The sequence below is a fragment of the Mixophyes fleayi genome, chromosome 12, assembly GCF_038048845.1.
Source record: "Mixophyes fleayi isolate aMixFle1 chromosome 12, aMixFle1.hap1, whole genome shotgun sequence".
NCBI lineage: Eukaryota > Metazoa > Chordata > Amphibia > Anura > Limnodynastidae > Mixophyes > Mixophyes fleayi.
Window position 1 is genome coordinate 63,497,289 of NC_134413.1, and position 21,896 is coordinate 63,519,184.

Consider the following 21,896-nt stretch of genomic DNA (forward strand, 5'->3'; position numbering starts at 1 on the left):
CTACTAAAACATCTTCCACACTTTTGGAAAGACTTTCTGCTAGGTTTTGGAAAATTGCGGATGGTATTCACATCCATTCAGCCATATAAGCATTAGTGAGGTTGGGCACTAATGTTGGTTGATAAAGCCTAGCTTGCAGTCAGTGTTCCAATTCATTCCAAAGATGTTTAATGGGGATGAGGTCATGGATCTGTGCAGGCCAATGACGTTTTTACACAACTAACTTGGGATACCATTTTTTGATGGACCTTGCAATGTCACCTGGATATGGCTTTTCCCACATTATTTCTGCAAAATCGGAAGTACACAATTCTCTCACACAAGTTATATGCGATATTACCTTAGCTATTTATGGATTAATAAATACACTCTCCAACAGTCCAGCCTGTGTGCTACTTGGGATAAGAGAAACCTCCTGTATTTATCTTTTACAGTACCATATACAATTATTCGAAGCGCACACCAGACTAAATAATTGTGAAAACTAATGCTAAGAGAACCATATGCATAATCAAACACAATTTTATATACTATAGTATATACTATAAATATACTATCATAAAATGAAGTAAATCTTCCAATAAAATCAACTAAGATTCTCATGTGGATAATGTGCCTCGTTGGAGCAGATGGGTATATCTAAAATACATAAACATATGGTTTAAATATGAGATTCCGCTGTATGATAACCTCTCTTTGGTAGTGGTCAATATCGATAACACTCCTGATAAGATGTTACGACTCATCCACTTCTTAAACCTCCGCGTGTTGGGCTGTCATATAAAAAAAATATAAAATATTTAGTGAGTGCAACAGTATAAATGTACTAGATCAATGCTGTTACCTTTAGGGGAATGTTATGCGGATTGATTGTACAGTGGCTCAGTGGTTCTTGAGGGGATCCAACTAATTCAGGTAAGTCCGGATAGATAAAGGTTCGCCGTGTAAGAATGATTGAACTTCCTACGGAATGGGTCCCGTGTTGTGGGTTCCGTCCAAGGCAATAGCAGTGTTTCACATCGCTTGTGCTCCTCTATCAGATGATGGTAATCAGACCACTCATTAGCAAAGTCAAAGTATGCAACTTATCAAAAATAGCTCTGGCCACAGTTAAAAAAATCCAATTGGAAGGTAGCAGGGCCGGTGCTAGCCTCCATGGCGCCCTAGGCATTTTTACAAAATCGGCGCCCCAGCCCCCCCCCCCCCCCGCAACAATCGGCGCCCTCCTCCCTCCTCCCCCCTCACCCCGTCTTTCCTTACCTCACCACCGCCGCCTCTCTGCTCCGTGTCCTCCCCTCCACTCACTGACACTAGTGAGTGGAGGGGAGGAGACGGAGCAGAGAGGTGGCAGTGGTGAGCAATAGCCTCTCCCCCCCCCGTGCATCTGAATGCTGTGCGGCGGCCGTGACAGGTATGGTCAGCAGTCGCCGCACAGTTTTAAAGTAATTTTCATTCTGGAGGGCGCCCTCCAGGCGCCATCCAGAGCCCGGCGCCCTAGGCAAGTGCCTAACCTTGCCTAATGGGAGCGCCGGACCTGGAAGGTAGTAGATGGTCAATAAATCATTGGTTAAATCTTTATATTGCAAATCACTCCTACTCGTTTCATCCCATAAATGGAACTTTCTCAAGGAGATGAAGTATATTTTGCATCTGTATTTTATACACTTACCCAAAGCAGTGTTCCGCTGTCAGTCCCCGCCTCTGCTTATTAACTCCTGATGCACTCAACTACATCCATCTATATTATATCTATCTATCTATCTATCCTTTATCTTATTTATTTTTATTTATTTTTTACTTTCTTTTGTGGACACTTTATTTAGAAGCCACAAAAAACAACTGCAAGGTGCAAGAAATACTTGAAATAATTGAAAGCAGGATTGTGTTGCTGTTCTTAAACTACCATGGACTTGATGTCCCACTGTATATCACTTTCAATGTGCAGACGTTGTGTGAGAAGTGTATGACAATGAAATGTTAATCTAAATGACAGTTATACAGTTTAAAAAATGCACAGCAAATCTATAAACCTTGATATTACTTAAACATGGTGTGGGATATATTTAAAATATAGAAATGTACATATAGTCTAAAATTTTTCATAAAAATCTTCCAGCTAATACCGTGCCCTGGTCATTCGGCATCTGGTGCATGCAGGCTGTAGTACACAACAAGCAACTATTATGAGAATCCCTGCGGGAGTCCTGTGGCTAAGCTATGCCCCCATGATAAGGACGTGTCCTTGCCAATCAAAGCTCCGGAAAGGGAACTCCTTCACAGTCATGACATGCAATCTTTTTCAGCATCTAATGCTAGGATAATTGAAGGAAGATTAATGCTTTTAATATATGGGTCATACTGATGGTACTACCTGTATTCCCTGAAGCCTGTCTGGTTGGGATAAACCCTACTTGGTCTGAATCAATCAGGGAGTTCATCAAAGTTTTAAGTCTGTTTGCCAGAATTTTGGCAAAAAGCTCAACATCTCTATTCAGGAGAAGAAATAGGTCTGAAGATTTGAGAAAATTGTAGGGTCATTTTCAGGTATGGGGATTACAATTATTTTGGATCTGGCAGGATCAGTGTAGAATTTATTTCCATGGAGTATATAGTTAAAGACCTAGGGGTATATTTACTAAACTGTGGGTTTGAAAAAGTGGAGATGTTGCCTATAGTAACCAATCAGATTCTAGCTGCCATTTTGTAGAATGCACTAAGAAAATGACAGCTAGAATCTGATTAGTTGCTATAGACAACTTCTCCACTTTTTCAAACCCGCAGTTTAGTAAATCTAGCCCATTATCTAGATGGGAAGTTCCGTGCCTGGGAAAGTTTTGAAATAACTCATAGGGTAGTCATCCTGACTAAGAACATTTGAAGGTTTCTGCAATTTTATAGTTATTTTTATTCATTCTTCCATAATATCTTTGTTGAGTGATTGAACTGAAGAATTATTGAGTTTATGGAGATTACTCGATTCTTTGTATTGTTGGATCTTTTTCCTGTGCTCTTGCGATGAGTGTTTTTCAAGGCTGTGTAATTTTTCATAGATTTTTTTAAAAATGTTATTCATTTGTGAGGTGTTGTATGATAAGTTTCCTTTTTTGTCCCCAATGGTTTTTATTGCCTGATAAGCTTTTTTTTTTTTAACTTTTAGTCTATTTGCTGAAAGGGTATCTGCCTTATAACTCTTTTCACACATTTTTTGGTTAAGTCAGCATAAGCTTCTCTCTGTTTTTTTTGGCAGTTTATAATTCTCCCCTCTGATTATTCTGCTTTTTAAGGATTTTTTAAGTGGGTGCATTTGTGTTCTTGTTCTAACACAGCAAATCAAAGTGTCTCCTGTTGTTTTTTGCTCTGGAAAGCATACTTAATCACTTCCCCTAATGACAGCGTTATGCATCTCCCAAACCATAGACTTATTACTGTCCTCGTTTGACCTGATCTCAAAGTATTCTTGAAATATATTTTTTTAGGTCTTGCAGCAAGGGTGATTTTAGTAACGTCTCATTCACCCTCCTTGAATGTCTTCCACTTTTCGCTTCTATTATATTAATGATGCTTCAAAAATAAATTTGTCCGACCAGGTGTTTGGGTGAATGATGGACTGAGCTAAGGTTTGGTTTAGTGATGCACAAATGAGGAAAAGATCCTGCAATAAGTGTGAACCCTTGTAGATGGGTTGTGTGTTCTCCAAATATTGAACAGACCAACCTCAGACACGTTGGGTGAGAGATTTGCAACCTGATGCAAAGTTAGAAATAATTTATTTTTAACTTTGTATCCATTGCCTGTGAAGGAACTGTGGACCTGATTCATTAAGGATCTTAACTTGAGAAACTTCTAATTTTAGTCTCCTGGACAAAACCATGTTACAATGCAAGGGGTGCAAATTAGTATTCTGTTTTGCACATAAGTTAAATACTGACTGTTTTTTCATGTAACACACAAATACTTGATAACTTATTTGTACACTGAAATTTAAAGTTGATATTTGTGTGCTACATGAAAAACAGTCAGTATTTAACTTATGTGCAAAACAGAATACTAATTTGCACCCCTTGCATTGTAACATGGTTTTGTCCAGGAGACTGAAATAAGAAGTTTCTCAAGTTAAGATCCTTAATGAATCAGGCCCCGTGTCTTTAACCACCCACTAATGTTTTACCCTTCTTGAATTTATGTAAGTCATGATAAAATATGACATAATGATGATATCACTCTTAAGGCCTGTTACCTCGAAAGGGATGGAACCGGATCAGGAATGCAACCCCATCCAGCATGAGTAGAATAAAACATAGTCGGGAACTTTTTGGAGGACAATTAGAAATGACTGTCCTTCTTAAGATGCGCCTCCATAAGATCAACTCACCGTTTAATAACTGTACAAAAAAATTGAGAGCGTTTTTGGGTTGCTTTAGGCCTTTGACCGTTAATGAACAAGAATTTGAAGGCAATGTGTGTTTTGGCTCTCAAGATACTAAATACATTCCTGAAGAACAAAGGTGTATCAGGAAAGGAGGGTTTGAGGTGAATAGCTTGTGTAGCCAAAACTCAGGAGTGCCCACTACTTAATTAGTGCTCTACAACAAATAGAGCTCAAAGGTGGGATTTGTAACTATATATGGAAGACTAAATAGAACAAAGCCTACAAAGTACAGGGCTAATAATCCCTAGTGGGGGTGGTAGTGGTCTGTGTGTAAATGTCTCTCACCGAGAGCCTTTAGAACCATAAGTAGAACAGTTGTAAATCTTGGACATTGTAAAGATATATTATACAGTGAATGTAACTATATATGGAAGACTAAATAGAACATAGCCCACAAAGTACAGGGCTAATAATCCTTGGGGGTGGTAGTGGTCTGTGTGTAAGTGACTCTCACTGAGAGCCTTTAGAACCATGAGTAGAACAGTTGTAAATCTTGGACATTGTAAAGATATATTATACAGTGAATGTAACTATATATGGAAGACTAAATAGAACATAGCCCACAAAGTACAGGGCTAATAATCCTTGGGGGGGGGGGGGGTAGTGGTCTGTGTGTAAGTGACTCTCACCGAGAGCCTTTAGAACCATAAGTAGAACAGTTGTAAATCTTGGACATTGTAAAGATATTGTATATAGTGAATGTAACTTTTTCAAACAAGAATGTGAGCATTAGTGTAACTTATTAGAAAACTAACATAGCTAATTAGATATTTTGCACAATACTTGCTTTAATGCACATCTTTCTGCTTCGGTTATGCATGTTTGAGTGATAATAGTACATCACAATTTTTACCATGAATGTTCACGTATTCCTTGCTTATGTATGAAAGCTCTGGGTGGGTAGACCAGTTTTTAAGAGCATTTGATTATGCGATTTCAGCTTATTTTATCTGTACAGGGTGAAGCTGATTTTTATTTGGATTAACACCAGCACGTGGAGCTGTTGCTACAGAATTGGATATAAAACTGTATTGAACCCTTTATATAGATATTACAGGGTAAATTGGTGGAATTTTGTGACTTGAGCAAACAGGAATGTGGGGTCCATCAAATACAGCATTCAAGCTGCCTTGATAACCCTGTTGCACCAGTAGATAGAAAGCTCTTATTCTTATAAAAAATATTTAATAAGTTTGTTTATACTGGCACAGAGACTCAATTTATTATAGCTGGGGCCACCCCTACTGGAAGGTTGCAGGTAAGTGTAATCAATATATGGATGTTTCCTAAGGCCCAGGCTATGCTCTAAAATTTCAGTTCTGCAAAATTTTGATTTTGTAATGAATCTCCAAAGTGAAGGTTAGAGCCTGATCCAAGCAGGGACAAATAGAGACAGTGTGGTCTCCCATTTGTAATGGGAAAATGGCATAGTACTAGAAATAGACATAGACTTTAGGTTGGTGGTTGTGACTGAAAGGTTAAGTGGAGACTAATCCACTGGGAGTCAAGATTTGTCCGGTACTGACTAGTGTAGAAGAGATCAGTCACGCACAGCTTGCCCACCCTGCATTAATACCTTTGGTGCCTTCCTCCTCTGAAGTCCTCAGCATTCTCTGGCAATTCTTACAAAGCTCTGGTAGCTTTACTGCTTGGATCCCCCCGATTACCAAGGGTATACTGCTTACCAAAGATTCTGGCAATAGAATAACTTGTTTATTAATTGTTGGAAACAAAGATATGCCCCCCGAAGCCTGATTTCTGAATAGTATCCAAGCCAACAATCCTTCAGTATATATGTTTGTCTATGTCTATTTGCCACCTTCTTTAAAGATATCCAATGGCATGGGTTTCCTGTTCTCCATCCTCATTTCTCCCCTATTCTTGGAGTCATTACCTTTCAGAATTAGGACTAGTATAAATATTTCAAGCATCCGATCAGAATATGTAAACAATAAAATAGCATTACATGGGAACAGTATCCTCCTTACACTCACCAGTCTTCTAACCTCACTTTCAAGCTTGAGGAGAACCAGAGCTTTAGTGCCATGTCAGGATAACAACTAAATTTGGACAAAAAGAAAATATTGAACCTGAATATCACATCACCCATTAAATGTTTATTAGAATATCATTTTAAATTTAAATTCATGTTACATCCAGCCCTCTGCTGTCAATTTCATCCCAGTTCTTGAAAAACTCAACCAGGACTTAAAGTGGTAGCACAAACTCTTTATCTCATGAATAGGTTGAATCATCCCAATCAAAATGAATCTACTTATATGCCTGCTCTACTTGTTCCATCCATGCCAATTAAATTCCCAGATAACTACCTAAGCAATCTTCAAAAGCTGATACCTAGGTTCCTATAGTTGACATCAAATAAAGTTACGTTTATCTCATATAAGAAATGGTGTCCTTAGTGTTCCAGGCTTTAAAAAATATTATCTTGCTACTCATCTTGCTAAATATGTTTAAATGCACTCCCGTGTGGGAGTCAAAACCTTGATGGACATAGAGTCTACCTTGTTGATACCTACTATCTTTTTGGCTTCCCAGACACCTAAGAATAACTTCTGTAAAGTTATGTCCTACTGCTGTATGTTTGGGCCACATTTGGACCCAGCCACTAAGATATACTCGATCTGTCCACCATGGAACAAACCACTGTTTCCTTCGAGCTTGACAAAAGATTCCTTTGCTACTTAGATCAAGCAACATAATAGATATCTAAACAATTTTACTCTTTTGAGGAACCTGCCTGATATATCTGACTTAAAATGATCCAACTACACAAAGAGCTAGATTTACTAAGCTGCGGGTTTGAGAAAGTGGGGATGTTGCCTATAGCAACCAGATTCTAGCTTTCATTTATTTAGTACCTTCTACAAAATGACAGCTAGAATCTGATTGGTTGCTATAGGCAACATCCCCACTTTTTCAAACCCGCAGCTTAGTAAATCTAGCCCAAAGCCTTCAAACAGTTGTGGCAAATGCTATACTTCTACCATTCGAGAGGCCACCCAGTTCTGTATACTTTGACATGAACATAAAGTTTCTTTGTTTATTCCATCCTACATCCATCAAGCTGATCGTCACAATATCTTGTAACTTGAGTTCCAAACCTAACTCTGATAAATCCTCATTTCAAGTTAACTGGAAACAAGGGATTGGGGTATCCCTGAACTTGGAATAATCTGAGGTATTATGGAGAACCTCCGGCAGATGGGTTTCTTCTGCCACATTTGCTGGAGTTGTCCCAAAATCCCCTCATACTGTTCTGAGGTTAGAGTCCTGATTCACCCATTAACCAGAACCACAATTCCTAACTCCGCAGAATTTCTTCTACACCTATTACCCAAACACTTGTACAAACTAGTTTACCATATTCCTCGTGTTGCCACATGCCACATAGGTGCCTACTGGAAGGACTCCAACTTGTGGTTACGATCAATCAGATATGGAATACTTACCACATGGAGTACATTACTAGTATCCTTCATAGCTCTGAAACATCTTTTTCTAGAATTTGGCTTCCAAGTGCGGATCATTTCAGTAGTTCACTTGCAGTTTAAATGTCTATACATTTTTAAACTTGCACCTCACTAACCCTAGAGATTTAAGCCTCATCGTACCCTTACCTCATTGGATCTGGGGTTGAGTAGACACCTCCTGACTCCTTAATTTGTCCCTCTCTCTTTTTATTCCCTCTCTCCAATCCTCCTAACTTCCTACCCAATATCCCCATCCACTTTTGTAGCTCTAAAATCGTTCTTTTCTGTGTGTATCAGCTTCAGATAGCAAGAGGCTGTAGTTACTTATCGTTGTTTTTTTTTGTATAACTCTTCTATGCATTCTTGTAATGTTCTACTTTACTAGTAAAATGTCTGTGGCATAAAAATAAAAAAAAATAAGGAACAATATACTGAAACTTTATTTATTCAACGAACAATATTGACATGATTCTACGGTAACTGAAATATGCTATTTTCTGAAATGATTACAATGTGAAGACACGCAATGAAAAATTCAGCAAGAGAAGCAGTGCTACAAAGGAGTATAAGGATAAAGAAAAAATAAGAATGACAAAACGATTTTTACTTGTGAAATCTAATCATTATAATTAAAGGCAGCATATGCTTAAAATTACATTATAATCCTAATGCTTTACAGAACATCTGCCAATTTAGTCTTCATCATTTTTGGATCATTTTCTTCCTGTTATATATTTCTTATTGTTCATTTCTGGCTGCAGTAAAATAATGTAACATTTGGGAAAGAATATACACACAAGGAGCCCAGCACTGGAAGATATGATGGCAAATATCTCCACTGCGACCATGTGTTTTCCTTTGGTGCTTAGATAGGCTGGGATAAATGTAATCCAGACACTGGCAAACACTAGCATGCTGAAAGTGATAAACTTGGCTTCATTGAAGGTGTCAGGGAGGTTCCTGGCTAGAAAGGCAACAAGAAGGCTGATAGAAGCCAAGAGTCCCATGTAGCCCAAAACACATGCAAATAATAATTTAGATCCTTCATTGCATTCAATAATTATAGTTCCAATCTCTGCTACCATATTGAATTCTTCAAAGGGAGCAGAACTACATAACCATATTAAGCACAGGACTAGCTGGACTAATGTACAAGTAGGGACAATGTATATTGGAATTCTCAGTCCAACAAGTCTTTTTATTTTACTATCTGGATTTGTAGCATTGAATACCATGATGACAGTGATAGTCTTGGCTAGTATCGCTGACAGACAAATGGAGAAGATAATTCCAAACACCACTTGGCGCAGCATGCAGGTTAGTAGGTTGGGTCGTCCAATGAATACTAAAGAGCACAGGAAGCAAAACATAATGGAAACCAGTAGTAGATAACTAAGTTCTCTGTTGTTGGCCTTAACTATGGGTGTTTTATGCTTAATAATAAACAAACAAAGCACAGAAAAAGTGAGAAGACAGCTAATGATTGAGATGAAAGCTAAAGAGGAACCCAAAAACTCATCATAAGCAAGAAACTGGATGAGTTTTGGCACACATTTCTCTTTTGATACATTTGGCCATTGATCTTCTGGACATTTGATACATTCAGTAACATCTGTGGAAAAATTCAATAACAATTATTATCGGAATTTGTGACAATGTTATTTCTATGTTCAATAACCTGTTTTCTCTTTTTATCACTGTTGCCTATTGAAAACAAAAAGTTATTTTTTTTTTACATATATATAAAAGTAACAGGTTAAGTAAATATGCCATTTATGTACCCACATGGGAGGCAGCCATTTTGTTTGCTTAAAATTATTTTCATGATAAGGCAATCTATCAATTCTTCTGGAATTAGTTATCTTACTGAAGTATAAGGTACTTTGTTACAATCTGCTTTGTGGAACATGCTTTACCAATATCTCTGGTTCCTACAGATTTGATAAGCTGCCTTTTGTGAATTATTTCTCAAATACTGCTCACTCCCATATTGTGCAATCAGTCAGGGGCGCACGCAGGGGGGATGTCTGGTTCTCCAGAAACCCCTCCTCTCCGTGAACGAACGGGCACTAAACATTGCCCCTACACAGCAGCACTATACTGTACAGCAGTCGCGGCGCTGTCACAGAAGTGTCCGTGGCGGTGCTGTATTGTACTACAATACAGCACTGCTGCGGATGCTTCTTTGTACAGTACAGCATCGCCAAAATGGAGCTGCTGCGCATGCGCGGCCGCATGCACAGCAGCTCTCTCTGTATATATTTTTTGGGGGGGAGAAAACCCCCGCTTAAAAATCCTGCATTTGTCCCTGTCAGTGATTATATTTTAATTCTTAAGGACAAAATGTATTATGTAGACACTTTCTTCATTAGTGAATTAACAAATATCAATGATTTTTCTAGCAAAGGTATAGTAGTTGAGAATATTTACGTATGAAACAACTCTTATTTGTTCACGTTGTAAATGAGGCTTTCTTTTAGAAATATATGGAGAAAACTTTTAGCTTATTTGGATTGTACAATATGCATTAGCGAACATTGTAATAAGGTAATGAAACACAGCACATCCCTCACTACTTTGATAAGAATAAAGATAACGTAACAATACAGTTATTTTTTAATATAAACAATTATATTACAATACACCGTAAAATGAGGATGAGCAGGTTTAAAATGTATGTTTACCTAAAAGATAATCCCTTCACTATTTATACTTATATGTCAATCAAGACCCAGGGTACAATATTGAACCTTTAGCAGCAATGTCATGCCTGACATTATTTTAAATGTCAATAGAATTCCATTGAATTTTACATACCTATTTTATTATCAGCTTATTACTATAGATTTGTAGGGACTTATGAGGTCCTAAATATGTTTCTTTAGCTCCATTATCCACTTAGATATAATGATTAAAATACAAGTCTTACTACCAGAATGGTAATGTAAAATCACAATGTATCTTATAGATGGTGAATTTCCTAGGTCATAGTCATAGAATGTCACTTCCTATAGATCTCCTGAAAATTAGAAGTTTGCAACGTTCCCCCACTAATCTAATATATTTAGCATTGAACTATGGTGTGTCCCAAAGAGTGTATTTCTGATGTGGAAGGGAAAGTGTGAGCATGTTATGTTCTAATATGCACGTTCCACTATGCACTGGAAGTAAAGGAGAATGCAGCTTTCTTGTCCTTATACACATAACGGGAATAAGACATAGTCACATCCTTCTCCTGCCGAAAGGAAAGTGAGGACAGTAGGTTATAACACAGGCCAGTGGTGGCTCTAACATCCTGACCCTTCAGAGGAGAAAAATTCATAAGCCAGCAACAGCAGCAGTGGTGTGCTATTGGGGTTGAGGAACAAAGCAAAGAAACACAGAGACACATTCATGCACCACAATTCTTGACCTTATGACAGTGGTGCTTTAAACACAGAAGGCCAAAAAGATGAGGCAGTGTCCGTACAAACATTTTTCAAAAAAAGTGATGGCTACAAAAGTCTCTCTCAAAAAGTACTCGGCATTACGAGCTGTAATGAGACTGAAGTTGCCTGGGCCATGAAATTTCCCAAGCACTTGAAAGAAAGGTTCAAGCAATTTGCACATCTTCAGAATAGAGGCAACTTTGCACACAACTCCGAGGTGCTAAGCACTAGACACAGTGTTCGTATTCCATGAAAATTAGCATGCCAATTGGCAGACAAAGAGATGGTTCCCCAAGGTTTCATACACTGTACTGCTTGCCAAGGCTTGTTTGCTAAATATTCTTGTGGCTACACATGAAAACATTCAAGCTCAACCAAAGGTGCGACAAACTCAAACCTGGCAAAAACAGAGTCCAGTCTCTGTGTGCCTCTGCTCTGCTTCTTCAACCAGACAACCATGGTGGCTTTTGAAAGCTCTTGACCGACATGACCCCAGGTTAAACACATTAAGTCACGATTAAGTAAAAAATGACAGATGCATCATTCAGATGGGGCACCATATCTGCAACTGGGTCATGTCAGATTTCGGCAACATGACTACATCCGTCAGAAGCTTTAAGAAACGGGAAGTCTAATATTACATGCCAGAGAAGCTACCCCTTTAGAGAAGATGGAAGACTTTACTGACCCATCAAACTTTCTGCAAGTAGTAGATGCGGTGAAGCTGGTAGCTGTGGTTGATGATGAAACCTACACATTAAATATACTCTCGCTGGCATGAAAGGTTGGAAGTTGCTTGCAAAAGATATTGAGTATTGTCAAATATCAAGCAATGAAGGAGGGTTGCGCTGCTGTGGTGGGAAATGCACAAAATTTCAGGAAGATCTATCAGGCAATAGGGAAAGAACCTCAACTCTTACCTTTCTCTGAAGATGTGAAAAAGATTCATTTGTATCTAGATGAGAAACAGAAAGCATATGAAAGTGTCACACTTCTGGTATTACAAACGGAACCCAATAGCCAGGTAGTACTGTAGTAAACAGGATTTATTTTGATACAGAACTAAATCTTAAATGTCCAGCAAGCAAGTCCAAAGTATCAACAGGATAAATATCCTGTAGAGGTACCAAGTAATTGTATTCCAAATCAATGGAGCAAGGTTCTGTGGAAGCATCTGGTTCAGACACAAACACAATACTCGAGCAAAGGCTGCATAACAGGAAGTGCCTTTTCTAGGCCCAAACAGGAAATGAGATCCAAGATGGAATCTTCCTGAGACAATCACGGCCATCTTGAATGAGGGCAAATCTAAGGGCAAGAACATAACAGAAAGCTATTTATCCACTGAGCCTTCAAATAAATACTGGGCATTGTTTGAAAAGACCACGCTGGCAAAAATGATCTTACTCTATCAGAGAAGAGAAGGGCAAGTTTCTAAGATGCTGTTGACTTCTGATCTCCATGAAAATTCTGCCCAAGTGCTTTCCGAGCTTGAGAAGTAGCTCTGCTGGCATTTCACATGGATTGAAATCATGTGTCAGCAGGATTGGAAAACAATGGAGAAATGTTCCAATCCTGCTGACACAAAAAAAAAAACAAAGAGCAGTGGACTTTATTGCAAAAAAGCGTGAAGAATGTGAAATGACTGCCTAAAATGTTAATATGTTTGCCACACAAGATGCAGCGTCACATTTTAGAGTCTCCTATTGCATATGCCTCTTTGCCCAGGAGTGTGAAGAAAAAAATCCCCAAATAATGTCTTCCACGAAGCCCCGAAAGCATGTTATCACTCCTTCAAATGTTCTCAACCTAAACAATACAACATTGGATAAATTGGTAGACTTCTCTGGCATGACATCAGGGTGCACCAGAAGTATCACTGCCTCCCAGTACGGTTTTGTTATGCAAAAGCTCATTGCTTTCTCTGTTTTTCGCAGATTCGTAATGAACAACTCCTCTTCTTTTCAGGACATAAAGAAGTGTGGAAAAAAGATGAGATCCAAGCTGCGGAGAAGCCCATGATTAAGTTTATTCCAACATGCAGTGTTCCCGGAAAGCATGATTGTATCACATGTATCATAGCTGAGCCATCAGCACTGAGACCTCAAAACTGGTTAGTTGTGAAATCTACAGACCCGCTTCATCTATTACTTTATTCACCCAGTCAATAAGTCAAAAAGATTTGTAACACATGCTGTTTGGGATTCTGTAAGTTCCTGGATTTGAGATATTCTATAACTCTTTTTTTTTTTAAGAGTGTTTCCATTAGAGATGGGCGGGCTCGGTTCCCCGAGATCCGAATCCTTCCGAATTTAGGGTATCTTAGTACCGAGCCGAGCACGCTCGGTACTCTCCCGCCCATTCGGATTCGAAATCGAGGCAAAACGTCATTGTGACGTATTCGTTTTTCTGAGCTCGGTTCTCGTGAGATTTGAAAAGCATAGATACCAGCCTCCACAGCAATCCATCGCCATTTGACAGAGGGAGAAAGCAGGGTTAGGTCACACTGGCTAGATCAGCGCAGAGACAGTGATTGATTGTATTCAATACCATTGTAATCAGTTGTTACAGCAGTAAGAAGAGAAGAGAGGAGGGTTTTTTTTGTTCAGTTTTTGGCACTCCAAGTGCTGTTGGGGTGTCACCCATTCTTTTGCAGAAATTTATCTGGCTGTCAAAAAAGTCCTATTTTGCAGCAGTGCCAAAAAAATAATATTTAGCACTCCAAGTGCTTTTGGGGTGTCCCCCATTCTTTTGCATTAATATTTCTGGCTGTCAAAAGTCCTGTTTGTCAACAGTCTACAAAAATAATATTTAGCACTCCAAGTGCTTTTGGGCTGTGCCCCATTCTTTTGCATTAATATTTCTGGCTGTCAAAAGTCCTGTTTGTCAGCCATCTAAAAAAAATAATATTTAGCACTCCAAGTGCTTTTGGGGTGTCCCCCATTCTTTTGCATTAATTTTTCTGGCTGTCAAAAGTCATATTCGTCAGCAGTATCTAAAACAATTTGTAGCAGTACAAGTGCTTTGGGCTCATAATGGATTCAAAGCAGTCCACATATGAGCAGAATCAGTAACCAGGTTCTGTCACCAGTCCTGATGGTAGTGTTCCCAGTACGTCATCTGGGAAAGGCGATGTCAAACTACACAGTCTTTTGAAATCAGTCAAAAAAACACACCCAATTTTTTTTTTTACCGTGTTAAAGCGAAAAAGAAGTGTAACTGAGGAAAAGTTAAGTGCCGATAAAAAAAAAATTGCCAACATGCCATTCTACACACACATTGGCAAAGAGAGAATGAGGCCTTCACCTTTGTCTTATAGTGGCAGATCAAAAAATGTAACCGAGCCTACAAGTGGTGCACAACTATTGTAACGCGTCAAAGCCGAGCTGCAAGATAACAGTAAGGCAGTAGAGGATAATGTTTGCTGATGTGTGCCTTAATAGCCCGAGTGTAGCCGGTGATACACAAATTGAGGATGCCACTTTGGAAATAGAAGAGGATGTGGGGGAGATTTGTGTAGGCGACGAGGGCGCTAATGAGGATGTTGATGAGGATGAGGTTGTTTGTGTCAGTCCTGCACCAGTGGCAGCAGTTCTGGCACGTGACAAGAAAAAGGCCATTGTCATGCCAGGCCATTAAAAAAAAAAAATCACTTCTTATGTGTGGAATTATTTCTAACCCAATCCAGACAACAACTGTATAGCCATTAGTAGTGTATGTCAAGCCACAGTCAGTCGAGGGAGGGACCTTAACCCTCTTGGAACCTCGTCTATGTTGCGCCATTTAACGAGAGTTCATGGCAAAGTGTTGGGAAAGGCTGAAAGTTCTTCCAAAAAAATTGCAAGCACTCCATCATCAGGTAGGAAGCTCCGCTTACCGACATCCTGACGGCTACAAAATACCACACCATCCTCATCAATATCCTCAGTAGCGCTCGGAGTTAGCCCTGTATCCCACTTTTTAAGGCTGGATGACTCCTGCACTATTATTGATTCCTCTGAAGAAAGCGTTAGTCCCGCTGCTGCTGCTGTTGCAGCTTCTGGGGGTGAATCGTCAGCCCAGAGGAAGGCCAAGAAAAAGAGCAGTCCTACATTTCAACAAATAACTGTGAAACAATCATTTGCTAGGGGAAGCAAATAGGACAGCAGTCACCCAGTCGCCAAGCGAATCACAGACGCCATGACTGCCATGTTAGTGTTAGATCTGCGTCCAATATCCACAATAAACGCAGCTGGTTTTTCACAGTTAATTGGGGTTTTGTGCCTGCGTTACAGAATTCCATCGCGACACCATTTTTCCCGTAAAGCTATTCCACAACTCTACCAAAAAGTGTGTACAAATGTAGAGATTGCGCTGAAAAATGCCATTATGCCCACTGTCCACAAAACCACAGATATGTGGAGAAGTGGAAGTGGGCAAACCAAAGACTATATGACTGTGACAGCCCACTGGGTTGGTCATTCACCTTCACCAGCAGGAACAGCAGCAGCATGTACACCACTACGTAACATTTGTCACAGGCAGGCGACTCTTTGTATGACAGGCTTCACTAACAGGCATACAGCTGACAATTTGTTACGCAAACTAAGAGATGTGATTGATACATGGCTTATACCACTTGGACTCTCCCCAGGATATGTCATTTCTGATAACGCCAACAATATAGTGCGAGCATTACAGCTGGGTGATTTCCAGCACATACCCTGTTTTGCTCACACCCTCAACTTGGTGGTGCAGAGCTTCCTAAGAAATAACCGGGAGGTGCAAGAGATGCTTTCGGTGGCCTGTAAGATTTCAGGCCATTTCAGGCATTCTGCCACAGCATGTAGGAGAATGCAGCAGCTCCAAGAGCAGTTTAACTTGCCCTCCCACCAACTTAAGCAAGAGGTGGTAACTAGGTGGAATTCCACCAGGTACATGCTGCAGAGGATGGAGGAACAGTGCAAAGCCATCCAAGCGTATTGCACAAGCCATGACATTGGGAAAGGAGGGGGCATGTATTTCACTCTTGCACAGTAGGGAATCCTTTCAGTGCTGTGCAAGGTGCTGAAACCATCTGAAGTTGTGACGTGTGAAGTGAGTGCAGATTCTGCTAGTTTGAGCCAAGTCATTCCTTTAATTAGACTATTGGAAAAGCAGCTTGAGAAACTGAAGGAGGAGATGAAAGCAAGAAATTCCGCAAAGTATGTTGGCCTTGTCGATCAAGTACTTAATTTGCTTCACAATGATCCTCGAGTTATTAAGATCTTGAACTCGGATCAGTACTTTTGGCCACAGTGCTTGATCCAAGATTTAAGACCTACATTGAGTCTTTGCTTCAAAATGGACGAGATGTGAACTTTTGCAAGTAGCTATTGCTCAGCAAGTTGTCCGCTTAAGTGGGCCTTGGCTTGTCGACGTGTCCTCCTTCAGTTTCTCAAGCAGCTGCTGCTCGTAAAAAAAATGAATTTTCAAAAAAGAAGCAGGGAAGACGCAGAGGGCAGACCAGAACAATTTAACATCTGGGCTGGTTTGAAGGATTTTTCTAAAAAAGGTGTGACCTTCCCCATAACTCCATCCAATATGAGTATTAACATGCAAAGGATGGTGGAGGATTATTTTCAAGAGGTAATTTATATAGAAATGTCAGACAGTCCCTTTCCTTACTGGGAAGAAAAGCAGGCAATTTGGAAACCCATGTACAAACTTGCTTTGCAATACTTAAGCTGCCCACCCTCCAGTGTGTACTCTGAACGAGTACACACTGGAGGGTCAGTCAGTGATCACCGTAGAAGGTTACTTCCCAAAAATGTGGAGAAAATGATGTTTATAAAAATGAACTACACCTTCCACGAGGAAGGCCTTCACTATCCAAGACATCCTAGCACTGACTGTTCTCTAATGGTGGATTCAAGCGGCGATGAATTGATAGTCTGTGATGATGACGTACACACTGATGAGGGTGAGGATGAAGCTCCAGATCCCGACATTAACATCTTTTTAAAACTTTCTATGTAAGTGTAGGGTGCAATCTACCCCCAAAGAGGAAAGGGACTTGGGGCATTTCCATATCACGTATCATCTTGAGTCATACACAGAGTGACCCCAACCTGTCTTTGTCCATTTCTCTTAATATTGTACAGTCTATAACGGCTGAATTTTTTGGTATTTTATACAAGTGAAGGGGGGCCTAGAGAGACAGAAACCAAACTGGTTTTCTCCATTTCAATTAATATTGTACAGTCTATAACGGCTGAAATTTTTGGTATTTTATACAACTGGAGGGGGGCCTGGAGAGACAAGAAACCAAACTGCCTTTGTCCATTTCTTTACATATTTAAGTATAACTATAGGGTGTAATATATATTCAAAGATGATGGCTGCATTGCCAATATTCATAGATGGAGAGGAGACAATCTGGTTTGTGTGTCGAATTAATGAAGGCCTACCAGGAATTAAACTGTTTTTTGGATAATTTATTAGCTTTACAATTACATTACTTATCCAAGAAACAGGTGGAGCACTAAATTTGGTTATTTTAGGCCCAAAAACATTGATTTTTAAACCAAATAGAAAAACAAAATCAAAGAAAACCAAATCCAAAACCAAAACACGCAATGACGGTTTGGCAAAACCAAAACCAAAACACGACGGTAATCCAGATCCAAAACCAAAACCAAAACACGGGGTCAGTGAGCGTCTCTAGTTTCCATCAAATTTCCTACTACTGTTGTAAGGCTCACTGGTTGGTAACTGCTTTCCTCTTCCTTGGTTCCACTTTTGTGCAGTGGGACTACATTCACTCTTTTCCAGTCCTCTGTAATTTCTCCTGTAGTTAGCGACTGGTTGAATAATTCTGTTAATGGTGTTACCAGCACCTGTTTAAGCTCTTTTAGTATCCTGGGATGTTTCCCATCAGGTCCCATTGATTTATCCACTTTCAGTTTTGAGAGTTCTTTTAGGACCTTCTCTTATGAATATACTTGCAACTTAACTGTGGCCCCTTCGACTCTCTTTCTGTGGTGAACACTGAGCAAAAATAATTATTAAGAGGGGGGCGTGGCTTGGCAGCCAAGATGGCCACAGGCAAAATGTAAGACCTCCATGCAGCCTGTATATTCAGCTGAACCCATCTGCACAAATCAAAGCCTATCTCTCCTTAAAATACTGTCCTGTGATTCGAACAGGAAGCTCCCGATCCAGGAGCATATTGCGTACTTACCTACTTTCTTCAGCTCTCTTCCGGGAGCCAGCCAGTGGAGGTGGGCGTGACGGGGCAGGGCGGCCAAAATCGCTTCATTTTTATTCACCGGGAATCGCGGCGTTTCGGATCTAATTCTTCCCACTTCACTAGAAAGTGGGGCACTTCCTAGTCAAGTGGGCAGAATTCGGGAGATTGCCACACTCACCCGGGAGTCTGGGAGACTCTCGCAAAATGCGGGAGTCTCCCGGTCATTCCGGGAAAGTTGGCAAGTATGGCATATTGCCTGTCAGACAACCACTTTTACATTATATTTGGTCACACTTCACCTGAGCACCATTTTGGCATGAAAATATCCTCTGTCCCTCTCTGGAGAGACCATCTTCTCCCCTCTCAGTTCTGAACGATGTGCCCTATACCAGCAGACAAACCGTAATATTTCTTACCTTGCCTGCGTGGTTGGATTGGTGGTGAGGCTATCTCCTATTAACTCCACAGCTGCTGAGGCTGCAGACACAAGCTCTGTCAGACCTGCTTTATAGACTGTGAAACCTATTTTAGAGCTGCCTGACATCTAACCACCAACAGAATTAACACAGGCTACTCACAGCACTCAATTTAACATCAGGGCACTCCTTACCTGTCAAAGCACATCAGTTACCCAGCATTGGGATTCCCATAGACAAATTGTGATAACTGGGTAACGCCATGTCACCGTATATTTTCATTTTCACTTGCTGGATGTCTTCAACACGCATGCATTTTTCACAGCATATTTCAAGACTGTAAATTCGGAACTCACAGCTGCCATCTTGTGGACTTTTGTCCTAATGGCAACACAGAGTGAATTCCACTGCCATCTAGTGGTTGAGTCTGTGCATATATTGTGTGTGTGGCTATCTGATGTGGAAGACATATACAATGAGAAATTACCTCATAACACCGCATCCTCTGACTTTATTGGCTCCCTGCCACTCATGAATCCCCCTCTTTCGAGCATTTGTTAAGTGCCTCCCGGCACCAGTTAATCAACTAAACATGAACAGGGGATCCGCGATACACTCACAGGACTGTTCTACCACTGGCTGGCATACACCCCCTGGCAAACCCCAACTGCTCACCGATCCGCATTGAAGTTGCCCAGTAACTGCAACGGTCACAGCTGAACATCCAGCACAATATATATCGGCCCACCCACTACCACACTGCAGGCCATAACACTTCTTACCGGCATATTAATGGAAGTCTTTTGAATTAGCAAGTAGGATACCCACCCAGTGTAGCACCCTAAGCAACAGATTGCTAGTCAGAGTCTACCTTCAAACACTGCAGGTCCTAGATATTAGGTAGTCGGTCATGGCTGCTAAAAAGATCAAGCCTAATGTCTTGGCTTCTCCAATTAAATTCTTTCCAAAGCCCAAGTCTGCATCAAGCTCACCTTCTACGTCAAGAGGCTCTCCTCAATCGGTCCAGAACCAGGAACCGGAGGTCCCACCTCCGTGTCCTCTTACCCCCAATTTGGGATCTTAAGGAGCACTGGACGCCCCATTAACAGCGCGCATATTGCACTCTACTTTACATCAGATGTTAACTGCCTTTTGGCTGATCTGACTTCTGAGATCAGGGCAGTGATCGGAGGCCTGAAAATTGCCATTGCTGACATGACATTGTTGACATTGGAGATCGTACAGACCATCTGGACACAAAGATGGGGGGATTGGTTGCCTCCCATAATGACTATTTTTCCTCACAACACTCACTTCAGAGTGAAGTTGCCTTTCTGAAAGATAAAGTTGCGGATCTAGAGGAACGCTCCAGCAGAAACATCAAAATCAGAGGTATTCCAGAATCGATCTCCAATACAGATCTACAAGACTATGGCGTTTCACTGTTCAAGAAACTACTACCTTCTGTGGACGTTTAGGACCTTCTTTTTGACCATATATACCGCCTCCCATGTCCTCAATGTCGGGGAATGTCCCGAGAGAAACTCTCCTCCGGGTCCATTTCTTCCATATCAAGGCGCCATACTCCGAGAGGCACATAATCTGAGCAACACAGCTGTGCTTAGTGATTTGCAGCTTTTTCAAGACCTCTCACTTATTTCCATCAACCAAAGAAGAACTCTTCATCCAATCATGACAGCCCTGTGAGCAAATGATATCTCTTACCGATGGGGCTTCCCAGTCAAGCTGCTGGTCCGACATTAAGATTCCTCATCTATTATCTCGTCCCTTGAAGCCGGCACTAAACTTCTGGAGGAATGACACATGCCTCTTCCATCTAGTCGCTGCTAGCAAGCCTCCGCTTCAACCAGAATGGACTCATGTTTCTAAAGACTGAGGTTTACTGTTTTTGCTGAAGTCTTACAGCTTCTACCTCTGAATCGATATAAATAACTATTAGCAATTTTACTGTCTAATGTTTCATGTTTAATGTTTGAAATGTTACCTTCTACGTTTTTGATACATAAGTCATGATGTGTGATAATAGGTTTACTTAAGGGTAGTTTTAATGTCCTGTGGGGCCTGGGATGCAGCGGTGAGAAGCCTTGATGCCCCCGGCTGACGCACATCCCTCCTCGCATTGCTCACATTGCACTGATATAATACTGTTACCTGCAATATATAAGATGTCCTAGTCTCTCTCGGTCTGTGTGTGTGTATGTTAGGGGATTTCGATTGTAAGCTCCAATGGTGCAGGGATTGATGTGAATGAATTCTCTGTGCAGCGCTGCGGAATTAGTAGCACTATATAAATAACTGATGATAATGATGATGTATCATTTGATGTTATATTGTTGCTACATTGTTGGTGTCCCCCTTTTCCTTCTCCAAATGCTACATGGGTGGGATTTATTTAGCTCCACCACCCCTCAAAATGATACCAAGGTTGGTATCATTTTGCCCCTAACTCCCGTCAAATTCATTTCCTCAAATCACTACGCAAAGAGGTACAGAAAGTCCGTAGAGGCCATTTAGTCCAGCTGGGAGACTTTAACCTGACAGACCCCAAAATAGACAAGTCCAGACTACTAAGATCGGCAGGACCTGACCCAACCCTTGGACTTTCTAACGCTTTTTGTAAACTATTAGAGGACCATGACCTATATGACATTTGGCGGGTTCAGTCTCGAAATGTACGAGAATATGCCTACCTACTCCGGGGTTCATAATACATACATACATGGACACCTCAACACACCAGTACTAATAACATACTCCCTATCACATGGTCAGACCATGCCCCGATAGAGCGGTCCTGGAACCTACAACTTACTAAAACTCCCCCGAGACCTTGGCAGATACCTACTTACCTCTTTGGAACCCAGGGTCGATCTTTCGTAAGCGTTGTCACAATACATTCAG

The 21,896-nt window shown here is 40.6% G+C and overlaps 1 protein-coding gene across 1 annotated transcript in view; it reads right to left on the reverse strand.

The window, feature by feature from the left end:
* Positions 1-8,633: 8,633 nt before the first annotated feature.
* Positions 8,634-21,896, reverse strand: part of LOC142108234 (extracellular calcium-sensing receptor-like) — a 31,150-nt gene continuing 17,887 nt past the window's right edge. Inside the window, exon 5 of the mRNA XM_075191864.1 lies at positions 8,634-9,532. Within this exon, the coding sequence (XP_075047965.1) occupies positions 8,634-9,532 (899 nt within the window). The remainder of the gene's footprint in view (positions 9,533-21,896) is intronic.